Here is a 25157-nt window from a genome sequence, read left to right as displayed (position 1 = left end):
TCATAAAAAAAATATCTTTTGTTTTATCGTTATTTACGATTTTTACGATGTCGATAAAAGGTAATTAAATACTTTTATTCTATATTTATTGGTACAGACTTCATTACTGATTAAATGTTATTGCTTAATGATGGGATATTATAGGAAATTGTTCTAACAAAGTGACGCCTTACTGATTTCTTCCTAATCGCCTGTTGTGATTTTCAAAATAAACAATTGATAACATCATTGTCTCGGAGATTTGTTTATGAATATTTCTTATCTTCAAATCGTTTTTACTAAATCTATAATCCACATTAATTACATTTCAAGCCTCCATAAGGAATGAAAAAATACAATGGATTTAAAACATTATTTATTCACTGATACTCTATCTACATTAGTATGTATGTATCTACATGTAAAGAAATATATTTATAGAAATTATTCAACCTGCATACACGGTGCACACAATTTCTACGTTTTGCAGGATATTCTGCAGGTACCTTAACATGGATTGGGTGAAATTTTGCTATTATATAAAAGATGGAAAAATTATCAAAATAATTTTAACACAAAATAATAAAATTGATGCCTAAATAAGTTACAATACACCTAATACGTATTTTGGACTAACGACTACTTTTTATTTTTTTTAAATTCCGAAAGTACAATGGAATTAATAAAAAACCATACTTTGTGCATCCCCTTCAGCTTAAGGCATATAGCAAGGCTGTTCATGAATTCGTGCCGTTATGAGGATCTCGACCAACAAACAGTGTTTTGGGGTTCGCGGGACACAATTCAATTTTTTGCATTTTTTACAATTATTTTTGCAATGAAAATTTTTTATCATCAAAAAATTTTAGGAAAAAAAAATTATAGTAAAAATCAGAAGTCTAAATTCAGAAAATAATTTATTTGAAATTCATGAAAAAATTTTAGTATAAAAGAGTGCATGTTATGTTATGTAATAAGTCTTGTTGAGCTTGCATTAGCATTAAACATTGTTAAAATTAATCTGAATTCTCTTCGACAGCTTCCATTGCAACCTCGTTGTGTTCCATCTTTTCTTCCTCCTCTTCTTCTTGTTTCTTTTTCTTCTTGAGATTAATAGCAGCTGATTGTATTAAAGATAGATCTCTGTGTACTTCCTTCATGTCCTTCTCCTTATCCAACTCTCGTCCTTTCATCAATCTTTGCATAATATGTGTGTTTGCTCTCTTCTGCCTTATACCCTCAACCTTCTTCATAGCTTCAATAGTTTTGGACCATAACTCTCTGTTATATTTGAGTGGAACATTTCTCCTCTTTTCAAATTCAAAGGTGGGATCAACAGCCAAGTCTTTGCCAACTGTTTTTCTGTAAGCTTTTGTCCATTTAACTTTCCTTGGGTTCTTCTTCTTTTTGAATGCTGCATGGCATTTTGACCGACAAAATTTGAATATCTGCAAATAATCTTGTGATTAGAAACAAGTTGCAAATCTACACATGATGTCAATGAACATGCAGGTATTACATTTTATGTGACAATAACGAAAAAAAGGCTACTATATAATTTTTACGTAAACTGAATCTCTTGGTAAAGTTTAAGAATATAAAATTTAGTATTGCCGTTCAAAAGGTTTATAAAAAATAAAAAAACTAGACAAAATACACTTTAATACATAACCTATAAACGACCAAGTTGACAGTGTACATTACCTTGCAATCGTTCCTGACAAACTGTATACCGTGTCCAGGATATATTCTGGATGAACAAAAATAACAAGCCTCAATCCTCATTGTATTGAGAATTAAAATCGATGTGTCTATTCGCACCAAATCCACGTAATTCCGTGGATATAAGGTTAGGAATTTTAAAGAAAAACGCTACTTTTTCAAATGAAGTATGTCCACGTAAAGTGAAGTTCGCAGATTGCGTGCCTATAAGAGAACATGTGTGTGTATGAAAGCACAATTTTTATTTTTACTTGTCTGATACATAAATAAGTTTTTATTCTTCGCACCTCGCGCACACCCCGATACTTGACGATTCTCGTCTGCTCTCTCGTGCTTTGCGCGTGTCGTGTCCTCGTCTGCTACTTTTGCTACCGACAGTACCGACTAGTGCTGCCATCTCCACCATGATTGTTTAGGTATAAGGTAAATATAAATAGGCTGGTAGCAGAAAGCTCAAAAGCTGTGTATCTGTGTGTGATGATGACGATGACAACGCGCTGTCCCCCCGGTAATAAGGAAAATAAAATCGATCAGCGATAAAATGTCCACACTTAAATCATTGTAACGTCAAGCAATAAGCATATTATAATTTACCTAAGTACTTGGTCTTTCGCATATTGGTTGTGAAATTAAGTGAAAACATGACGGTGGACGTGCTCACACCTTTTGTGTACTGGGCACAGACCGATAAAAAGATTAATCTCAAAGTCGACCTGACTAACGTTAAGGTAAACGAGTGTTGTAACTAAACAGAGTGAGAGAAGTAAGTCAATTTTTTCATTTAGGATGTCGGCGTTTATCTTGAAGAAAAGAAGCTCAAGTTCTCTGCTGATGGGCAGGGAGCCAGAGGACAAAACAAGTATGGGTTCAACCTGGACTTCCATTCTGAGGTCGATCCTGACGTAAGTATGGTCTCGTATACAAAGTATTTTTTTTGGAGCCCGAACTTTTAAATTAAATGTACATAAAATTTTAGGAAAGCGATTACAAAGTCATTGACAGACAAGTGGATTTTGTCTTGATTAAAAAGTCCAATGCCTGGTGGCCGAGGCTGACCGGCCAGCCACAAAAGCCGCCATGGCTCAAGATAGATTTTGATAAATGGAAGAGCGAAGACACGGAAGAAGTCGAGGAGGCCATGCGAGATATTTGTCAAGACTATCCGGATATGTATGATTATTTGCACAAAGAGGAGCTTGGTTACAGAAAAGGTTGTCTTTGGTCGATTTTTAACTTCAGTCGTGCTTTCAGCTTTACTAATTGGATGAAAATTTTGCTTTCTTTACAGAAGATGTGAAAAAGGTCTATCTTATTCTTTACAATTTATTCCAGTGTATTGGCTTTATGTGCATTTTTTCCGTTATGGCTGTTAAATATTATCGTGATGGACCAGGTTTGTATGGAACGATATATAATTGCTAGATACCATTGTTACTCATGATCCTAATGCTTTGTTTGCAGATTCAATGAAGGATACTTATGAAAATGTTGGCAACCCCATGAAGTTCATTCAACTTTTAATGTTTTTAGAAGTTATGCACCCACTGTTTGGTTACACCAAGGGAAGTGTATTAGCTAGTTTATTACAAGTTGGTGGTCGTGCATTCATATTATTTGGTAATATTGAAGCTGAGCCAAGAATGCAGGTGAAGCCAGTTGTGTTTTATCTTTTCTTAGTATGGACCATGGTAGAAGTGGTTAGATATCCTTATTACTTGACAAAACTTCTTAATATTAACATGCCCGTTTTAAAATGGTTAAGGTACACAATTTGGATACCCCTATATCCCCTAGGTTTTGTATTTGAAGGGATAATAGTTTTAAGAAATATTCCTTATTTTGAGGAAACTGAAAGATTTAGCATTCATATGCCTAACTTCTGGAATATTGGATTTTACTATCCAACCTTTTTAAGATTATATTTACTCATGTTTTGTATTCCTGGTATAATTTTTGTGATGAGACACATGAATGCCACTCGTTCTAAACAACTCATCAAGAAGAAAATAAAAAAGAAATAACTTATTTACAAAAATTTTTGAATAACCAAAAAAAAACTGAATCAAAAAAACTTTAAATAATTTAAGAAGCTTGATAATTGAAAAACATGAAAAACATTTATTTGACCAAAGTGTCGTTAATATGAGCATTTGAACAAAGATGTGTACAATTCCTGGACAGTGAAAGCTGTAGTTTTGATATAATTATCGTCTGAAGTAGAAATTTTTTTTAAGTCAAGAGCTTTATAGAATACTTATTATACTTACATGTCAGTGTGCATAACAGAGGTGTTTTTAGTAAAACTAAAAAACTTACTTTAAATGGGAAGATTCGTGATTGATAGTCAACCAAAAACTATTTACATTTATCTTTAATTGTTATTTACATAAATAAATTTTTATAACATATAAAACAGCTCTAAGTCACAAAGAAAAAAAAAAAAATTCTTTGAAGCATTAATCCTATGTATAAACTTATTACTGGTGCATATGTATTCGTCAATGACGTTTTAAACATTTTTTTCTTATTTTTTAATTATAAACAATCGTTCAAGTTCTATAAGGAACATCATTCTGATAAATTACAACTTTTTTTCTGTATTCGAATTCAGCTGGACAATTAAAATTAGGGCTATACAAGCCTCTAGATACCTTAAGACCCAAAATTGAATGGCTGCAAGTTTGGATTTAAAGGTAACTTAGTTGTAAGATATCTTGGGTATAACAAGCAGTCTGGCACTGTCATTGGTATCATGGATATAAAAATACTTCTCCAGTGCTTTGGAATTGGTGTCCTGAGTTTCGAGAAACTGTCTCAAACTGCTTTCCCAAAAAATTTTATAGAATACCGATCCTAACGATAAATGTAAGCAACCGTGAGCGTGGCGATCTTTTTCATAAATTTTGTCACTTGCTTACGTGAAAAATTTTAGCAGTCCAGACTACTTGAGGAAAACATGTTTCTGTTAAAGGCAGTAAATAACTTGTACCATTTGAAAAATAAAATACTTGATCTACATTTCTCGTACGTTTTTTTTCCTATCCCACATGGAGAGATTAACTTTGGTTTAACTAATACACACACGTACAAGCACAGCTCCGAATAGTGCAAACGCTAAATCTCGTAAGTATTAACCTGCTTCCGTTCGATTTGAAATCAAGGGTTTAGGTCAGGCTTCAAACAACCCACAGCACAAATGTACTACCTTGCCACTCTTACTGTCTATTGATTTACGGTCGCGTCCAGGGATACTAATTTAATATTGGCAGATCAACGTTGGCGCTTGTACATAAGAGTGCCGATTCACGTTATTTGTGAATCTCTCACGTGCTGCTCCGATCTAGTGCCACATTACTCTTGTTGCGAGCTTCTCCACGACAACGACGCTTTTTTTCTCGCAGTCAAGTACCAACTAAGTCACATTTTCAGTCGCTATTTTTTGGATTTCGTACTTTTTTTTCTAATTTGTGGAGGACGAAAATGTGGAAGGTCATCATTTTTTGTTCAACTATGATCTTGATTCTTGCGGTTGTACTTTATGGCGTTGGACCAAGCAGTATTGTGGAATCTCCTGACCGGGAGTACGACTACATCATTGGTAAGTAAGTTTTTTCGGTAGAGCTGCGATGAAAAGGGAGTCAACAAAAATAAAAATTTTTATTTGCAATTGCGTTTTGTTAGTTCAAAAAAAAAAAAAAAAAAACGTTTTGGTCCACCTCCAAAAAACCATACAAGCAAGTGTCAAAATCGTTATCTTGACGTTTTAAACTGTGGATATATTTCTTTACAGATTCTATGTTATTTCATGTTTTTTTTTTAATTTTTGATACCATTGGATATCACATAGTTTATCAGAAAATCGTCAGTAAATCGATTTTTTTTTTTTTTCAACCAATAAACCACAGTTGGTGCGGGCACAGCAGGTTGTGTGGTAGCGTCCCGGTTGGCCGAAAATTCGAATGCGAAGGTGTTGCTGGTGGAAGCAGGCAGTACCATCCAAATCGTCAGCCGGATTCCTCTTCTCGCACCTTTAGTTCAGCAGACCAACGCTGATTGGCAGTTCAAAACAGTGTCTCAGAAATTTTCCTCGATAGGACTGTTTGACCGTGTAAGATATGTTTTGTATTTACGTACGGGATCATTTTTTGTTTTTGTTTTTTTTTTTCTTATCTACAATTAATAGTCTCAACTCGTACTTCGATCGAATCCGCAAGGAATTAAATTCATTGAGCGAAACCATTTTATATTTCAATACTCTGCAGTCTTCAATCTTGAATAGTGAAGTCGTAGATCGTGGATGGTAATCATTTCTAAATTTTATTAACCATTTACTAATGTAAGAATCACCGTCTGCGTATCGATAGTAATATAGTAATTTTCATTACTGGTGCACTGCATTTCTCCAACGCGATCACTGTGCTGACCGCCCTGGCCAAATGCGCATTAACGGTGAAGGTCATATTTTTCCTATCAAAGGTTTAGTTAACGTCCAAACTTTAAGAAAAACCGGAGGTAGGAAAAATTTATTATTATTGACACATGAGTACCTACTTATACGATAAATCGATTTTTCATCAGTATACAAAAAGTGTATGGACACATATAGGTACTTACACACCCACATAAAGCTTAAACAGAGAGACTCCCAAGATTTTCTGTCATCGAAAGCTACGACATATAATATAGAAAAAAAGCTCACCATCTACGACGATTGTGCAATTACCCCAGATACAGTTCCTGCCGCGAGGAAAGGGTCTTGGCGGCTCAGGGCACATAAATTATATGATCCACTCGTTTGGCCGGCCCAGCGACTACAACGACTGGCCCAAGGGCTGGACCAGCACGGAACTCGAGCCCTACTTCGACCAAGTCGAGCAGCTCATGTCGATCAACCGGCGGCCCACCAGCAGGATCTTGGCCCGAGCGGCGGACCTGTACCATAAATCTGCCAATCCCTTTGTTCCGGTCTCGGTGAGTACGTCCCAGGGCGTCCGCACGAGCAGCTATCGCACCCATCTGCAGAAAGTTTGGCACCAGCCGAATCTACATATCCTGATCGACACTCTCGTCAGTAAGGTGATGCGCTGTTTTTCCCCCCCCCTTTTTTTTTTTTTTATTACTTTGCATTGAGAGTTTTACCGATCACACCGATTTGGCGTCTAGGTGTCGATCGACGAGGGCAACACGGCCCGCGGGATTGAGCTGATCGACAATGTCGGACAGCTCGGCGGCGTTCTGGCGCGCAAAGAAGTTATCCTATGTGCTGGTGCGTTGGGCTCGCCGCACCTGCTGATGCTCTCCGGCGTCGGGCCGCAGAGAGAGTTGAAAAAACACAATGTTAGCACCGGAGTAGAGACAAACTTACATCGATGAGATATTGTCACTCATTTTTTTTTTTTCAGATAACCGTCAGAGCCGATTTGCCGGCCGTGGGGCGCAACCTGTTCGATCACCTTAACATGCCAATGTACGTTAAACTGAAAAATCCGTCGAGCGAAGCCGTCAGCATAACGCACGAGAATTTGCTGACCCTCCGAACGTTGACCGACTATTTTTTTGGAGGAACAGGTGAGTTTCGAAAGGACACTTCAAGTTGTTTTTTAACAATTTTTTTTTATCAAAATCTACATTTCAGGATTATTGGCGAGCAACGGGATAGCCGGCATGACGTGGAAGGACGATCACGCCGTGATTCTCACTGCCATTGGGACCATCGACAAAGACGCGCTGATACAGCTGTCGAACTATCGACCTCAAGTAATTGCCAGTGTACTTGGCGTAGAAGTATATCCAGCCAATGATTAATTTATGCGAGCGATAAAATTTCAGATCTTTGAGAGGCTGTTCCCGACGTACAACGACAGCACAGCCGAGGGCTATCTGATGCTAGCCACCTGCCTGCAGCCGAAGAGCCGGGGTCGCGTGCGCCTGCATTCGGGCAGTGTTCGGGATCATCCGCTCCTCGATCCAAATTACTTGAAAAAAATCGAGGACGTCAAGTGTCACGTTAAAGGTACACTTTTCATTTTATTCCCTAACTTGTGTGTAGTAACGCCACTCTGCTTAATCCAGCAATGCAACAAGTCAAAGAGATAGCGAATTCACCCCCGTTCGTCGATTACGGGGCTGAGCTGCACGTCCCGTGGTTCGAGGAGTGCAGACATTACAGGCAGGACATCGGCAGTGAGGATTTTTCGGCCTGCCTGGTGCGCATCGGTGCGATAACTAGTCACCATCCCGGCGGCACCTGTCAAATGGGCGCCAACAGGAACACCTCCGTCGTTGATGAGAAGCTTCGGTGAGTTCGTGACTATTTTAATCGGTTAAATGGTACAGTTTGTAAAAGGTAATACTTTGTACAGCATGTTGAGGTTTTTCGTAAAAAAGTAGCTTTATTTTACAAATACAAACCCAAATAATATTCATATAAAAACTCGTATGACAGGTCAATCTTGCGTGTAGAATCGTCTACGACTTCATCGTTTTTGTCTAAGTACACAAGTTTTTCGGAGACACCATGCGCACCAATGATTATTTTAAAAATGTATTCACATGGATGCTTGTTTTTCTCTTTTTTATTTTTTCTAGAGTTCATGGCATCAACAATCTGCGGATAGTCGATGCCAGCATACTGCCAAGTCCGATTTCCGGGCCACCCAACTCCGTGATAATAGCCATTGCCGAAAAGGCTGCCCAGATGATAAGGTGAAAGAAGTTTTTATTACTGGAAGTTTTTTGTTATTATGTCATTTTGATATATTGATGTCAAAACATATGAATATAATATACATTTTTTTAGCACCTAGGAACGGATATAATAAATTTTTTGTTGTTACTTTACTCGTATAATGATAAATCGGTAATTAAAAAAACAATGGTAGCAACGTTAAACTATATGAATTGAGTTTGGAGAAAAAAGTTTTATAAAAATATGTGCGATCAGCAACAAGTTTTCAAGTGCTTGTAAATACTTCATCTAAAGTTATTAAATTATTTCGTACGGTTCATTTATCATAAAAATACTTTTTAATTTATAATAATTATTTCAAATCTTACAAAATTTAAGTGTGAATTGCTGTAATTTTTTTATCTTAACGTAAATTTGAATTTTAAAAAACTGCTAAGTATATTAAACTAGAAGGGTGATGTTTCGCCGAAACAATATAAATTTTCGAATAATGTCGATTATATTTACACAATAATACGAATTTATTTTTATTTTCATACAAATGCATACGTTTGATCCTCTTTTTAAGTCGTATCATATAAGAGGTCCAAAACAATGTATAGTAAACTTTTTTTTTTTAATAACAAAAATTTTGAGCGATATCTTTTGAACATAGATAAAACAACGTCTGCTTGCATGTATATATATATATATTATGACAAACATTCTCTATCAAATCCAATACAACATTGCAGACATATGATTGGTAAACGACTTGCAAATAACATTAACAAGTGAGAAGATCCTATTAACAAATAGAAAATTATTTTTACAATTCCAAGTTAACGTATACAGGAATAATATGTACCGCGTTCAACTATCGTATGAAAAAACATTCGTATAGATTCTTTAAAAGTGAATACTTCAGCAAAACAAAAACAAAGTTAACTACAAGGTTGACTGCCCAAGCGCTAATCAATACATGTACTTGTAAGAAATATGTACAAAGATCGAAAAGTACAAAACGACTTTGAAAAATTGTGCTACTTCCGTATTAAGGAAATCACTTTCATTTGGCAATAAATATATCTAACAATCGAGATAATCGCAATAGACTTTTCATCTATATTATTTTGTTTGCTGTTAAAAACAATAAACGTGCAATGTAAATAAATAACTAAAAGTAAATTTATAGTTCACCCGTGGCCTTTTACAACTGGAATGATGTATATTTATGTACAAGTGTACAATTATTATTAAATACGCTGACAATTAAACGCGTATACAAGAAACAATTAAATCAACTATTCCTTGTAAATTGTTTACTTGATGCTTAAAAAAGTCCCTATATTTTCATTTGAGCATTACGCGGTGTAACAAACGAGCTTAGCTGGTATCACCAGTGAATTGTAATAAACATCCTACAGCACCAAAATATCCCTAAAAGTTAAAAAATACGAATGTAAGTGAACATGAAATTTTCCAAAAAATTTTAGTTCTGTTGTCTTAATTTTATACCTCGTGTTCCAAAAAGAGAGCTTTAAGTGTTCCTTTAGACCAAAAATCCATTGCATAGGATAGTAACTTCATGGAAATAGGATTTACTCGTAAAAAATTTCCGACAAACACTACCTATAATTTTATATCCAATGATTAATCACAATTCTGATAAAGTGCATTCAATTGTACAACAAATGTAATTTCATATTGTGATTTACGCCTTACCCTTTCGATTTTTTCATTGAGGGCACACATCCTTGCAATAGAACCAATATTATTGGTGATGGTAACAAGAGTCGCGCGAGCGAGGTCCTCCTTCGACACTGTATTTCGTCTGTCTTTCGAATTCATCTGTCCAAAACTACGGACATCGAAAAAACTTAAATACATACGCAACAATTAGATTTAAAAGAAACTACAAAGCCCATCTACAAGAAGTAATTAGTGGTTTCATGATTAAAAGACGGTGAGTGAGTGAAAATTTGCAAAGATTGTGCAGTTGCATACAGTGTGGTGCAGGTAATTCAAAGTGAAATACAAACTAAAACTAAAAACGTTAGCATTATATTCTTACTAAATATGTTAATTGTTTTCTAGGTACTTATTTACGTAGAAGAACATGCATTTTTCTAAAAAAAAAAAGGAAGGCAATAATTTTTTGTTTAATAATTGATTTTTTTTTTTTTTTGTGTTACGATAATCAAGCACCGCGAAATTGCAATTTTACATCAATAAAGAGAAAACACGTAATAAAAAAAAATTTTTTAGATAAGAAACTCAAATTAGTAATTAGTTATCTACACATTAAGCTATGTACAAGAATAGGTACGTATACACTTGAAAAAAATCAAATTTTTAATGACTTGTAAATTGTTCACAGAACTAATTTACTAGTGATTCAGAGTATACACGTGTGCGAAGCTACTATTGTTGTATTAGTAATTACCTGCTTGCAACTGTATCTCCTTGCAAGCCGAAGCGACAGTAGTCCCCTCCGTAAATGTCCTTGACTAGCTTGTCAACCTTGGTGCTATCGCCGCTGGTAGCCAACTCTATCGCTTCTTCAAATGTATTGCAACCAGTCAACAAACAACATAATCCCAAAAACGTACCTCCACCCAAACTGTAATAGACATTACGAAACTTTATTATTGTGTTACTTGATAAATACTACCATAAAAATAAAAATTAACGATTTTTACTGTACTTGAATATTTCACTCGATACCAATTTTTTTTAATGGCACAAAAATAATCAATATTTTTTTAAATAAATAATTAACAGCTCGAATACTTTTTCGCCATATTTACCTAGTACCGCTTATTCTTCTGTAATCGTTGGGACTTTGTACGGCAAGTACACTAACACCAGAGCCGACATTCACAAGCTGCAATAAAAATTTTCAGATTGAAAAATCCGACTGTTTTTTAAAAACTTTATTGTCGAAGCCACGTAAAAAAGCGATAAACCAAGACTCTCCAACCGAAGGTCAATAAACTTTCAAATTTCTGATGCATCGAGTAGTAACCCCATGAATAATGTATTTATTCCAATGCCATTTGAATCCAGCAAGCTACTTGACATATACTACACAATATGTAGTACCTCATTCAATAGTAATGTATCGAATGAAAAAAAAAACTGCTCCAAAAATCCGCAAGTAAGAAAATAAAGGCAGCACTCACCAAGAACGGATAGGGTTTCGAGAAGTCATAGGGCACCTTCAGGCATTTCTCATCGTCGGTCGGATTGGCCCAGTAGTAGCACTCGCAGGGATTCGTCATCTCGATGTACAGCATGCCTCGGATAAGGCTGTCGAGCTCGTCGAACTTGGCCAAGCTGAGGTTCACCTCCTTCTTGAAGTTATCCTCGAACTTGTAGGCGCCACCTCCCGTGGCGCACACCGTCGTCACGAGATTTGCCATGCCCTTGGACTTGGCAAGAGCGAGGAAGTTGCCCATCTCGCTTGTTGGGAAACGGATAAAGTGCAGCGTACCCCATCTACCCCTGATGCAAACGTCATCCATCTACGACATCGGATGTTTTTCTTTTTCTTTTTCCAAATCAAATCTCAAAACGTCATTAGTTATCTGCGGCTCGACTTGCCATAAAAAAAAAAAAAACCGCGAGTCTACTGTTTATCGTTTGCCGTCAGACGACTTCCTTGATATTTTGACAATTGTTTTTCTTATTTTTATTTTTCTTTGCAGCGTCAAAATAGTATGACAAAGCGACCGATCAAATTTTTCTTTTTAAAATCAAGTATTGATACTCAAGGAAATCAAAACGTCAAGGAAATGTTTTATAAAATCATACTTAATATCTTTTATTAAACGTTAAGTGATGATTTTATATCGTCGCCATTGGTGTTAATAAGTTGTAAAATATTATCGTACATCACTCGCTAATTTTACTCTAAAAATGAACAAATAAGTACTATATAGAATTCGTTTACCTGTAGATGTGCATCGCGATGACCAGTTTTGCCATACGCTGAGTTCTTGGTCAAATATTGACGAATATTCTTTAACGTTTCGACCTCGGCGTCTGCCTCGTCTTTTGTTATGTACTTAGGCTCGAAGTATACTAATTTACAAAGTGTGCCACCAATGTCCATACCAAACCATGGCATTGCTAAAAAAAAAAAAAAAAAAAAAACGTACAAAAATCACAGTAATACTATCAAATTACTTCAATAAAAAATGCTGGAAAGTTGGTACAAAATCCAACCTGAGATGTAAATTATCTCGAAATATACTTTGGAGCAAAAACTAATTTCAGTGAGTAAAATTATTTAAAAGCGCGTGGTAGTTTAAACTATTATGTTAAAAAAGTTTATAAGTACGATACTGACGTTAGTAATAACTAGTCAATGATCACAATTTGATCAAAGTAGGGAAAATCGACAAATCATGATTTTAATAAAACTTTACCGCTAAAATTTTTAAAAATTGCAATTACGTCGGTCAGATTGATCATGTAATTCAAAATTACTAATACAGATTAACTATTTATCACTCCAAGGCTACTAGAAGAGTCATAATAATAATCATTAAAATCGATTGCACAAAGTGTCCAGCATATTTCTGCCAAGCAGCTTTTGTACTGGTGTTAAAAGTCGAACTGGCAGTCGAAAAAAAAAAAAAAAAAAAGAAAAGAAATCTGTTACATTTCAATCTACAATCAACTTTACTCGTGTTATTGTCAATTGTATTATTTATCGTCATAACTTCAAAGTCACAGAGCACTGTTAGCATCAACAACTACAAACGTTACATAACTATTGTAATTACATAGGGAAACTATATATGTAGATTATTGGTTAGTGTAGTAATAATAAAAAAATAAAGGTTGCTAATCCAAGCACACACATACAATTCCCAGACTCACAGGGTGGTGAGTTGGTCTTTGACTGCTTGGCTGATACAGCCGCAGCATTGGTGTAACCATTTGAAGCCATGACCTCTTCATTAAGGCAATTTTCACAGTTCTGAGGCCTCATGTTTGCTGTGGCTCGCTGTTTTCATCGAATACTCCGATTTGACTCTACGATTAGCTGGAAAATTAAAAATTATTGTATAAAAATACAACAATACAACTGTTACTCGTCGAATAGTATATAGTGAAATGAAAAAAAAAAAAAAAAAAAAAAAAAAAAAAATTACAATTCGGTGTGACAGAGACGTATGATGTACGTGCAAAAAAGAATCGTGAGCTTGACGCAATACAACATGAATGACGTTTAACGCTTGAATACAGTGTACGTGAACATCGGTATGGAAAAATAATAACAGTGCGATGAGTCTCGTGTGCCTTTGACTTCCTCAAAGTTGAAAATTGTATATGAATAGGCTCGAGAAGAAGCATAAATTTACATCATCATGCAAAACGCAAAGTAGGTGAATTTTACTTTAGAATGAGCGACAAGTACTATCGTCACGCACTATTTTTTCCTCCTTTGAGCACGAATAATTAGTTTATACATAAATTATGTCAAATTTAAACAAAGGCATTATACGTATAAAATATTCACGAAGAAAATCGCTGTTCGTCAAAATAAAAACGAGCGAAATTGCACTTGTCATGACAGATGTCATGAACACTTCACGCGTGCAACTGCATAAAAGACGGAAAAAAATGTACTCAATCAAGTCTTTCCCACTAATAGACTTTAAATCAAACACCTGTCTACCATTGATAACAACTTTTTTCCTCGACAAAATTGAATAAAACAATAATGGAAAAAAATGTTGTTTTGAATATCATACTGAGGTTGTAAATAAGTTGATATATGTGTATCATTAAAAGACCAAGGATCGTTATTTATTTACTCAGATGATTATATATTTGATAATACCGTGGGTTAAGTACATTCTGGAGTGTGCACCGGCAATACGTATAGTCGCAACAGAGTGGCGCATCTACCACTTCAGAAATCAGCTGATCGAGTTTGAAAAAAAAAAAAAAAAAAAAAAAAACCCTAGCAGACTGTACTTATTACTCAAAAGCAGAACTCCGAAACTCCAAAGCGCAGCATTCGCTCCGTATATTCAGCTGTTAACCAAAACAATCCGAAAGCTCGTCTCAACAAACGAACAAAAACAGGGAAAATAAAAGTAGGGATAAAAAAAAGATAATCCAAGCGTCCATCTGTTAACACCTTTAGATTATATAGAAAAATGAAACACAAAAAAGACATAAAATGCCGTGAGTATAGAGTCGTGGCTGTTTGTATACGAGACAAACCATACGTGTGTCATGTTCACATATTTGCTTATAATACTATAATATATACACACGAAGCTCCGAGCCAAAGAGAAAGTTCTGCGTAGACAGAAAAAGTGTTTCACAATTAACGGTACTTGTGATCGTGCACATTTCATGATGAATCTTTTATCTACAATCACGAAGTAAAGAAGAATTAAAACGATGAAGAAAATTAAAAAAAATATATATATATATGAAAATCCCGACGCGTTACGCAAGTGGCTCTGATCATCGTGTATAAACTGATGATACATCGAAAGAGCAAGGAAGAAAGAAAGAGAGAAATGGAGGCTGACGATGGCTGGCTGCTCACCTGAGATACTCATGATAGGATCGACGGGCACTGTTGTCTCGGCTTGGCAGCATCGAGCGGTGACGACCGAGAACCTTGTATTTATACTATTATTCGTAAAAATAATACTTAACACACTTTCTTTGATGCCTCAGTTCCAGTCTTTTACTCTTTAAATTAACTTTTTTTTTAATTTATTTTTTTTTTTTTTTTTCACATAAGTAGAAGTTTGTGCTGTATGAACCCACTATTTACCATAAAACACAGACACAAACACACACACCAGACACAAACACGCGTGTATTACATGTTGTAGGTATACGTGTTAAAATGTATACGCGTATACGTATCTTCGTACACACGAGTCATAAATTCGTAAGTAATACACCGCAAATTCGCGTTTCATGTAATAATACCTTTTCTCATGCACCTGTAAGGAACGTGTATATGAGTTTTATACCTATATGTAGGTTTAATACTTGTAATTGTTCCCTGGTTGCGAGCAGCGCAACAACTGTGCGGCAGTGTGCGCCTCGGATAAGTATTTTGTTAACCGACACTGCTGCTGCTACGGGAGAGAGCACACGCGCCGTGCTGATGCGCTGCTCAGATGTTGACGCTACTGGGTCAGTGTCGTCGGTACGAGGCTTGGGGGAGGGTGGAGAGCCGTGGACATCACCCGATATCGCGCGCCGCCGCCATGCACTCACCTATTGGGTGCACGAGTCTGGTGGCGTCACCCAAGTCCCCCTTTTCGTGGTCGCATGCGCGTTCCAGCTAAATGTAGGACACACGACCGGATCAAAGGGTCTGGTGTTCATCCCTCATCCCTCAACACACGCTTTGAGTTTTCAACCGAGCCATTTGGACCATTTTTTGGACCATTTTTTCATGAAATTATCTTACTATAATGCCATTTAACGACTAAAAAAACTTTTTTGCAATCTTAAATTCTTACGATTGTCATCTTTGTAGGTACACAAATCTCGTATTTTTACAAGTACAAATGTATTGTGTCGAATGTAGCTAAATATGTGCCTGATACAAGAAATCTCTGGCGCGAGCTTCGTTATACTCACAAGCATAGCGAATGATATTCGACAGAACCTTGATTTTCATAAATCACTCGATGCCAGAGTTCAAAGTTTTAAGCTTTGCAATAATTTGAATATTATTTGTTCACTTATGATAGAGAGAGAACGTCAATGAGACCGAGTTTTAAAATAAATACTATGACATATTGGCGTAGTAGTCGGCACATTATACTTATTACATGTATCGTCAATCACCTACTGCGTTGGAAGTAAAGCAGATCAAACTGTTTATGCGAAGTGGTTGATGATTTTCAAAATATTATTATTTTTTTTACAAACAAAGAATTTTGCGAGCCCCATTCATCATTGCATTTTATCTAGCGAATAAATTTTAATAACTTGTTACGGCACACATTTATATCGAATAACATAGATCCAAGAATGTACCTTTTTGTAACTATAAGATACGAGGAAGTCGCCAAAACCTGCATTTCGGCCCTGAGCCCGCGTACCCCTGTGCGCCCTTGTTTCCAATTTAAACCTCCTTTTTTTTTATTCGAAGCCGATCGATCACCTCTCTTTTGCTAACAAAATAAAATAATACTTTTTTTAGTCGTTACGGTCAACCGTATGTATGGTACGTATATATCATAATGACAATGAAGATGAGGCATAATCGTCCAAAGTACACCGTATACTTGTGCGACTTGACTTATTTAACTGGCATTCACGTAGCGCGTTAAAGGGACCAGGTGAGGTAACTCAGGTAACAATATATGCATGTATCCATACAGTGTTCGCACGCGCTATCTCGCTCTCATTTTAACGTACACAATAAATTAAGCATGTGCATATTTGTGTTTACGTGACTGACGCTCTTTTCGAGACTGCTTTACATCATGAATACGCATGATCATGTCTAAGAATAAAAATTATTTTAAGGCTCTGAACCAGCTTGTATTTTCTTTGACTTGAATTAATTTTTTTTTTTTTTCCACTCTGAGTATCACCGGTCGAGTCAGAAAACTTTTTGGTAGATAAGAGCAAGCTCTCGTTTCGTGGATACATTGTAACAAAATACTCTGAAAAATTAATCATTTCATTTCTACTTTGTAGGGATCTGCTTGTGAAATATCGATTACTCAAATTAATTTTATAAATTTCGATTTTAAATTGAATTTTTTTTTTTCCATGAAAAACGAAAATTCCACAAGATGACAGTCACACGTAGTCTATTAAAAATTACTCAATAATTTACATTCGTGCAGGTATGCACATTTCTGAAGAGTGAAACATTTCTTTGTAATTATCGAATGCAACATAACAATAGTTTTCATAATGCAGCTTCAATAATTTATAAATAATACCAACAAAAATTAATCATCAAATTTCAAATGAGTAATCAATGCCTAAATGCAATTTTCTTTTATTTTTATGGCACCTGATCTCATCGAAGCATTTGGCAATTTTTGTATCGAGTGTCTAATTTATGAAAATGTCAAACTATAACGGTCCTCATCGAAGCATTTGGCAATTTTTTTATCGAGTGTCTAATTTATAAAAATGTCAAACTATAACGGTATCTCATCGAAGCATTTGGCAATTTTTGTATCGAGTGTCTAATTTATAAAAATGTCAAACTATAACGGTATCTCATCGAAGAATTTGGCAATTTTTTTATCGAGTGTCTAATTTATAAAAATGTCAAACTATAACGGTATCTCATCGAAGAATTTGGCAATTTTTGTATCGAGTGTCTAATTTATAAAAATGTCAAACGATAACGGTTAGTCATCGGAAAATGCATACGATGATGTACTACGTATTATTTTTCTCACGCCTGTCATCGGTTTCCAATGCCCATTTTGTCCCACACGTGCCTATTCATTGTTTAACCTATTCCAAATGCGAAAAACCGCGTGTGCGCAAATCCACACATAGGCTATCATCAACAAGAGAAAAATGGACGTTGTACTGCAGAACCACCAAGCAAAGCCGGTCTGCGAAGTTCCCGACGGTCTTTGTGAACTCTGCGCCGACATATCACGTGAGGTCAGGCTTTACCTTTTTCAAATTACTGTCGGTACACCCTATTTGTTTTTGTTTTCTTTCTTCCTTCAATACGTTTTTCGCTCATACCTCAATCTACGATTTTATCGTTAACAACGAGAAAAATAGTGACAAAAGATGTGCTGTAGGTAACAGTGAAAATTGATATAAATAAAAGTTTCGCGCAGGTGATACGACACCAGCCTGACGATGCTTACTGCTTTATCGCCGATTACTTGGATGCTCTCCTGATTACTCGTGAAAACGCCAATAGTAAGCGCAAAAATGATTTATCAGTCATTCACTCGTATTACACATAAATAATGTTTCATTACGTAAAGTTGCCGTAAAGGTCGTACGTAACGTCGTAATGAGAGGCGAACAGATAGCCGAAATTCTGGCAATGACCGGTCTCAAGTTGGAGGAAATCGCCGCAGCAATGCCACGACTACGAGTTATATACTTATTATGTCACAGATTATCACTTTATCGTAAGACACTTCTGCAACCGCATAATTTTTTTTATCATTAGAACGCTTTTAGAGAATACTTGGATGCCATTGAAGCACAAAATAAATCGTGCGGGTGTGACGGTAAGTTTTTATTAATCATCAAATTATAAGTAAGTCCGGTAATGGTGATGTGGGTTTCAAAACGACAACAGCCAGGGAGAAAAACACAAAATTAATAGCGTAAATTATGTGGGCGTTTCTTGGACAAAAAATATAACTAATACAGGTTATTTTTGGAACAAAATATCAAATATCAGACATCGAGGCAGGCGAGCAGTGTGAGATGTCCATCTGCTGTATTTTACGAGGAATCGGAGCCTCTTATCAAAAAGCCCAGAGTGCAGCGATAAAGATACAAGTATGTGATTGCAAAAAGCCCTGCTTTATTTGATATACTGCTTAAAAATGATTTTAATCTTTACTCCGTAATAAATTAGGCTGCATTCCGAGGTCACTACGAAAGGATGCTGCTGGCCGAAAAAAGGGGTGATATCTGTTGGCAGAGGGCCGCAGTCACCACCGTTGAAATTTTGCGCAAAGCCGGGGTTTCGCGGAGCGAGGCTGTTCACGCTGCGACTGTTATTCAGGTCAGGTGTATCAAATTTTGTCAATCGGCTTCGTGATTTTTATTTTTTATCTGCTTCTGGTCAATCATTCATTTTGATTACACTTTTTTCGCAACTCCATTAGTCGGTTTATCGAGGGTACTATACGAGACGGAATTTAAAGCTGAGAGAAGGTACGTGACTAGAATTATTTCTGTTATTCCAAAAATAATATGTCAGATAGCATTATGACTTAAAGAAATTCACAATTTTGAAATATCATGGGTACCTACATCTTCACAATACTTAAAAATCGTATACAGGATTCGATACACCGTGAAATTAAAATTTTTCTCAAATCGGACCCGCACCATTCAATTAAAGCGTAGTTTTTATCTTCTTTGGATAGTTCTTCTTTAAGGTTTCGATCAACAAATGTTGTATTTTTTGCGAATGAATTATTTTTTAAACGGTGACAAAGTTATAGGTCGAATGAACGTCCTTAAATGCAAATCAACAAAATACATGAGCATGTTACTCAATGACAGAGCGTCTGCGAGAAATGGGTATAGTGGAGCCAAAACGAGCCATTGGAGCGGATGCTTGGTTTTCAGCGCTGCTCGAAGAGACCGGTCTTACGCTCACACGTGCAAACGAAGCTGCGATAATTATCCAGGTGGCTATCATGAACGGCATTAAAATAAGACCCGAGCTATGGATGGCGAAATGTTGTCACGTATCGTCGATCCACGCCCCATTTTTGTTCTCGAAACCCAAAACCCGGTGACTCGTACGATATGCCCGCGGCTTTGTTCATATCTCCTTGTGACTGTGCGTGTTTTTCAAGACCGTTTTCAGGCAATACTGGAAACGAAAGCACGGGGAGCCTCGCGGCCTCTCCAAGAGCTTATCCAGCCCGAGCAAACTGACCACGCTGAGCACAACGTCGACCGACATGGCGAGCAGCTCCCAGGCTTCGGCCCGAAAACGCACCGGACCTTCAGGCGTGGCGGAATCGTCCGAGGGTGATTACAATTCTATATGCCCATCAACGGAGAAATTTTAGAAATGCCACGATATCGATTCTTTTTCCTTCCTTCGCGTGTAGACGACTACGACGGTAAAGTCAAGGAGTTGAGATTCCAATCCAACGTGCAGATTTCGATCATTGAGGCCGAAGGTGATCGTGATTACGCTCGAAACGACAGTGATGATGTGGTGGAGGAAGGGGACGACAACAAACCCGCGATCCCTCCCGATAGTGAAGACAGTAAGGGGGCCGTGGGAAAGACGGAAGAGAAAGTCGAGGTTCCTCTCGGCAGCTATGAAGAATCTCGGGAGGTCGAAAACGCCGGGGGGGTGGATGAGGAGGCGAAAGTATCGATAGCCGAATCCACGGATCAGGTTCGAGACACGGAAACGGAGGAAGGAAAAAGCCGAAACGAAACGAGCTCTGAATCCAAAGGAGAAGAAGATGAGCGTAAAGATTAGAGCGATGTCACGTAAATAAATGATTTACTCGCTTTCGTCGTAAAGCCGAAACGCAATACTTTGGGGTGTCGTTGTAACGTTATCTTTTTTTTTTCGTCAATGGAGCTATTTTTAGTCGGCCAGACAGAAGTTCCCATTCGCTCGCACGCATTTCGACGCTTCATTTTATTTTAAATACACTGCCATGTTGTACATCTTTATTTCCCCCCCCCCTCCCCTCAATGAAACACGTACACCAGACCAAATACCAAAAAATGCCTTTATCTAAAAAAAAAAAAAAGTCGTACAAGTTAGCTGCTATTATCCCCTGCCTCGAGATCATCATAACAACAGTAATATAAATCACGAGCCCCTAGAAAAGTTGAAGGCAAACGCGATCTCCTCAATACGAGTTCCCGTATCTTATCAGCCGCTTGCGGAACCTACGTCGACGGCCGTCATCCTCCTGACTGTCGCACCTCGCCGCGTGAGCCGTACCGTCGTTCCTTCTGCGCCCGGAATATTTTTCCTGAAGGATCGACAGCGAGTCCTTGTGCAGCAGGGCGCACGAGGCGCCCCTGTAGTCTTCTTCGTCATCGCCGCGGTTCTTGTTGTCGTCGTCGTAATCGTAGTCGTAACGGGGAACGTTCGTAAACACACCCGAGTCCGTGTCCCTGTGGTGCGACGAGATTCGACGCCGGCAAGTTGCGCAGCGTTTCGATCGTCGCTGGCGCCTCGACGACGGCTTGCAGCGCTCTCGGTCCTCTTGCCTGATGATGGTTAATGTTCGTGAAGGAGTAGACAATGTTTGCAGGTGCTTGAGTTACGGAGGTACCTGAAATCGTGCCAGCTGTAGCATCGCCGAGAACAGCAGCAGAGGGCGACGTGGTAGCAACAGTGTCGATTGAAGTGCTGGCAGTGGGTGCAGTGTTGTTGTTGCTGTTGCTCGCAGCACGGACAGCTCGAAGAAGGAGGAACGGCCTCGTAAACGTAGTCCGAGGACGAGTGTCGGTTGTTCTTGGTCCTGTGTATGTTGTGTCGTCGCTGAGGCGGAGCTTCCCGGTGGTGCGACGCGAAACTTGCTGGTATTTCGTAGACGCGGGCTGGCTCGCTGTCGGAGTCTACTTTGTGTTCATGCGAGTTTGGAATTTGCAGTTTAGTATACAGTTTGAGACATGTCCAATTATTTTACTCCTCGGAGCTTTTTACTTTGGTTGTCGCACGCGGTCGCCTCGCTTTTCCAAAGTATATTGTACTTATGGTTGTTACTGTTGTAATCGACGTCGCCTTTGTCGAGCGTGTTGCGCGACTGGCTGAGGTGGAACGGTGACCGGCAAGCGCTAGATGCGGGTAATTTGATCGAGTGAGTTTTTGGATGAACAGGGGTGAACGCCGTTACCTGTGGGAGTCGTCGAATTCGTCCATCAGCCGTTGATCGCAAATATTCTCAAGCTCCTCTTTTGCTTCTAGAGCCGAGGCATCGTCTTGATCAAAATCGTCGTCATCCTCATCGCCATTGGGCTCGGGACGATGGCGATCGGCCTCGTCCGAAATTTCGACGCCTTCGAGTGAATCAACGAGAGTCGATTCCATTTGATCGGTAATCGTCGTTTCGTAACTCCGACCGTTCAGAGGAGGTTCTTCGGCATGTTTATTCTCCGCCGACGAATCTTCAAACTGTATTTATTCTTATCCGGTTTACAATCCATTACGTTGTAAGGTATTCAAATTCAAGCAAAACAAAACGTACGTCCGTGCTGAGGTCGCTTTGCCTCGGAGCTGGCCCGTTCTTGGGAAATCGGCGACGGGCTTTCTGAAAAGCTTTTGACATCGCGCGACGCGAGCTCGGGGGCTCTACGTATTCTGATATTTTAAAATCCATTGAAATCGTCAAGTGTGTATATTGTGGCAAAGATTATTTGGTTAAACGACTTTACAAAGCTTTACGGGGGAAAAAAAGAAAAAGAAATTTTATGCAGCATGTGTGCGCTCGAGTGTTTTTGTTACGAGACTCAATTCAAATCGTTCGACTCGATTTGAATATGCCTCAGGCCAATTACCAAATGGTAAAGAATCATGGAAAAGGGATATTATATCGTAAGATTTTTCTTTCAAGGAAATAATGAAAACATAATGATTTACTTGGTTTTATTTATTTTTTTTTTTTTTCTCTATTGAAATATAAAATACAATTCAATAACAAGATGATGATCAAAACATGTCTCGGTATTTTCTCTGGCGGTGTACCTCCGAGAAAACGCAACATTCAGTATGTATTATAAGAAGATTTTCGAGTTTCCATTGGGCGTCGATTATTTTTTACTTGTTATTGACGGATATTTTTTTTCGATAAAATTTGTTTGAACACCAAAGAGCATCTGTACCAACTGATTCGCCAAACTCGAAAGTCTTTAAACAGTGATTATCTACAGGTTTTTTTTTCTCCAATTCTCGTAAATCAACAGAATCGCCACAAGCCATTATTCTCGATTATTTGTTACTCTTCAACATTACCTTCTCTCACTCAATGGCCGCAGAATAAATCTGCTTATCACTTATTTCAACGGTTAAGCCGTCGTATTTCTTTTATCTATGTACAAAAAATACAATAACACTAATAATAATATTAATAATAATCAATAAGCTGCTTGTTAAATACAAAATCAATCTACAAATGTTACAATTTACATTGTTTTCGCAGTCACGCTCATCATTCAACACTTGGTGTTTGTATACACTCATTTGTAAAAAAGGGAAAATGATCAATTGTTTCGTTAGATTTTAGCTAAAGCATATAATTTTTTTCACAATATAAAGTCTTTTTTTATGCTACTGCCTGTCATAGCAATAAACGCTAGCGACAACTCTTATGTATAATAATACATTGCAACTAGCGATTACTTATTGCATGAAAAATTACTTATACAAAAACCTCTTTTTGGGGTCAAAATTACTGTATGTAAGCCTTTTTCTTTTAATAAATCGAACAAACAAAAAATTTTTAATCTTTAAAATAAGAAAGCAACTTTTGAAAAGTGCAGCAAATAAAAATATAATGAAAACGCACCAATTGATCCTTTACACGTCGCAGTTAACTTTCAAAAAACTAGTGCTTTATTGCATGTTTATTTAAATTATGCGTATATGTACAAATAGTTCCTATGAAAAATATTCGTTTTAAATAACTCATTCCTCCTTCGCACACTTTTTTTTCACTATCTTGAAAGTATGTTACTTGAGCGGCAATTACGATTTATCGCCCGGGAACTAATTGACGCACCATTTGCGATCTACTACCAAGTTAATATGTTTTTAACCATATTAGTGCAAGAGAAAACATGACTGTAAACTAGTCTGTAGATTTTTAGTTCAGCATTAATTTATAATATTATTACACGTATCTGCGGTTTCTCTTTATTCTATAAAGCTTTTTATCGTCACTCTTTTGGAAACTTACAAAGCAACAATGATTGAACATTTTATTTGGTGTTATTCCACCATTTTAGTATCATGAATTTAATTTTAACAATTCAAAAACGAGTCTTATTATATAAATTTTCAACTGCTAGGTTAAGTTCTCTTAATTTTATCAGACAAATTAATTTATACGTCTTCACTATCGAATACCCGTAGTGTTATACAAGTTATATGCTTTACATTTCAAAGAACACTAAACGTTATTGATTGTATATAGAAAAGTAAAAATGTAACATCACATTTTTAACTTTTAAAACGTCGTAACTGGACACGTAATTGAACAATTTTTTTTTTTTTCTTTTTTATAAAAATTAATCTTTATATATGTACATACCTACAATAATTTAAGTTATATTACAAGTACAAAAACTGTAAGAAAAAAAATCGAAAAATTTTAACGAGTCGCCAATGCATAAAAATACCTTAACTGATACTTAATAATATACATTGTTGCTCATTGTTTATTAAAAATTTTTTTTTCAAGTCTTGTTTTTAACATTTAGTATTCTTGTGCACAACAGGATATCTTCAATTCTCAATTATTCATACGAAAAATTCTTAGTACAAAAATAAGTAAAATTTTTTATAGTAATAAATCTCGCTTTTGAATTATTTTTTTTATTTTGTTATTTCTGTTGTTTGTCTATAATTTAGCACAACTGATAAACAGTAATTCAATTAAGTAATGATTAAGTACTAAATATAGGGGAATAATCGGATTTAACGTGGTTTCAAAAGCAAAGTAAAGTAACTATTCTCAGAAAAAAAAATATTTGTACCCTCTTTCTAGTGACTAGCCGCTTGAGAAATTTATGAATTTTATTGTTTGTAAAAAATGACAAACAATAACGCCTCGTAGAATTTTTTTAAATTAAGAAAACAAAACTTTTTAAAAACAAAGTCATCAAATTTATTATTTTAAATATCATTCCATCATCTTTCATGAAAAAATATCCCGAGTAATATTTACAGATCTTAAAAATTAACCTACTTAAACTTATAATTAGTATGTAAACAAACAATTTTCATAACATGAAAACTGTAAAACTGGCAAAATCCGTCATTGAGTGGAAAAAATTTTCGACCTTAAATTTTTTCCAGGATTACATTCGGAACAGGCTCCTCAATGTAAAAGCGCAGATT

At 36.7% G+C, this 25157-nt stretch overlaps 5 protein-coding genes across 9 annotated transcripts; 3 read left to right on the top strand and 2 right to left on the bottom strand.

Annotated features, from left to right (window-relative positions):
* Positions 1–828: 828 nt before the first annotated feature.
* On the bottom strand, positions 829–2053 carry RpL24-like (ribosomal protein L24-like). 2 transcript variants are annotated; one of them, XM_089590256.1, is made up of 3 exons: positions 1989–2053; positions 1684–1905; positions 829–1427 (listed from the first exon to the last, which is right to left on the bottom strand). In XM_089590256.1, the coding sequence occupies exons 2-3, from the start codon at positions 1762–1764 to the stop codon at positions 996–998; spliced, it is 513 nt and encodes a 170-aa protein (XP_089446382.1). In that variant the 5' UTR covers positions 1765–1905; positions 1989–2053; the 3' UTR covers positions 829–995. The 2 variants fall into 2 exon arrangements, with proteins under 2 accessions (XP_089446382.1, XP_014209072.2); XM_014353586.2 differs by having other exon boundaries at positions 1684–2047.
* Positions 2054–2186: 133 nt separating this feature from the next.
* Hacd2 (3-hydroxyacyl-CoA dehydratase 2) lies at positions 2187–4719 on the top strand. Of its 2 annotated transcripts, none has more exons than XM_014353578.2 (5): positions 2187–2429; positions 2487–2603; positions 2678–2912; positions 2993–3094; positions 3163–4719. In XM_014353578.2, the coding sequence occupies exons 1-5, from the start codon at positions 2343–2345 to the stop codon at positions 3720–3722; spliced, it is 1101 nt and encodes a 366-aa protein (XP_014209064.2). In that variant the 5' UTR covers positions 2187–2342; the 3' UTR covers positions 3723–4719. The 2 variants fall into 2 exon arrangements, with proteins under 2 accessions (XP_014209064.2, XP_014209063.2); XM_014353577.2 differs by having other exon boundaries at positions 2990–3094.
* Positions 4720–5211: 492 nt separating this feature from the next.
* LOC106639760 (neither inactivation nor afterpotential protein G) lies at positions 5212–8663 on the top strand. The gene is made up of 9 exons (XM_014353519.2): positions 5212–5299; positions 5607–5809; positions 6430–6777; positions 6865–7038; positions 7104–7269; positions 7337–7458; positions 7531–7714; positions 7774–7999; positions 8290–8663. The coding sequence occupies exons 1-9, from the start codon at positions 5212–5214 to the stop codon at positions 8408–8410; spliced, it is 1632 nt and encodes a 543-aa protein (XP_014209005.2). The 3' UTR covers positions 8411–8663.
* fbl (pantothenate kinase 3 fbl) lies at positions 8068–15519 on the bottom strand. Of its 3 annotated transcripts, none has more exons than XM_089588504.1 (9): positions 14949–15519; positions 13244–13424; positions 12324–12502; positions 11554–11895; positions 11179–11255; positions 10815–10991; positions 10094–10247; positions 9887–10000; positions 8068–9808 (listed from the first exon to the last, which is right to left on the bottom strand). In XM_089588504.1, the coding sequence occupies exons 2-9, from the start codon at positions 13368–13370 to the stop codon at positions 9755–9757; spliced, it is 1224 nt and encodes a 407-aa protein (XP_089444630.1). In that variant the 5' UTR covers positions 13371–13424; positions 14949–15519; the 3' UTR covers positions 8068–9754. The 3 variants fall into 3 exon arrangements, with proteins under 3 accessions (XP_089444630.1, XP_089444641.1, XP_089444637.1); XM_089588515.1 differs by having other exon boundaries at positions 10094–10229; XM_089588511.1 differs by having other exon boundaries at positions 13259–13424.
* A 2404-nt stretch (positions 15520–17923) lies between these two features.
* On the top strand, positions 17924–20558 carry LOC106639761 (uncharacterized). The gene is made up of 10 exons (XM_014353521.2): positions 17924–18013; positions 18199–18283; positions 18352–18464; positions 18543–18603; positions 18780–18880; positions 18960–19109; positions 19213–19261; positions 19616–19743; positions 19915–20092; positions 20176–20558. Exons 1-10 carry the CDS (start codon positions 17924–17926, stop codon positions 20556–20558), a joined length of 1338 nt encoding a protein of 445 aa, XP_014209007.2.
* The last annotated feature ends 4599 nt before the right edge of the window (positions 20559–25157 follow it).

This window comes from Copidosoma floridanum, unplaced genomic scaffold (genome assembly GCF_036245765.1).
Source record: "Copidosoma floridanum isolate Cflo_tuat_1 unplaced genomic scaffold, Cflo_Japanese_pri ptg000001l, whole genome shotgun sequence".
NCBI classification, from domain to species: Eukaryota; Metazoa; Arthropoda; class Insecta; order Hymenoptera; family Encyrtidae; genus Copidosoma; species Copidosoma floridanum.
Note: the sequence above shows the minus strand (reverse complement) of the source record. Positions and strands in the feature narration are given on the sequence as shown.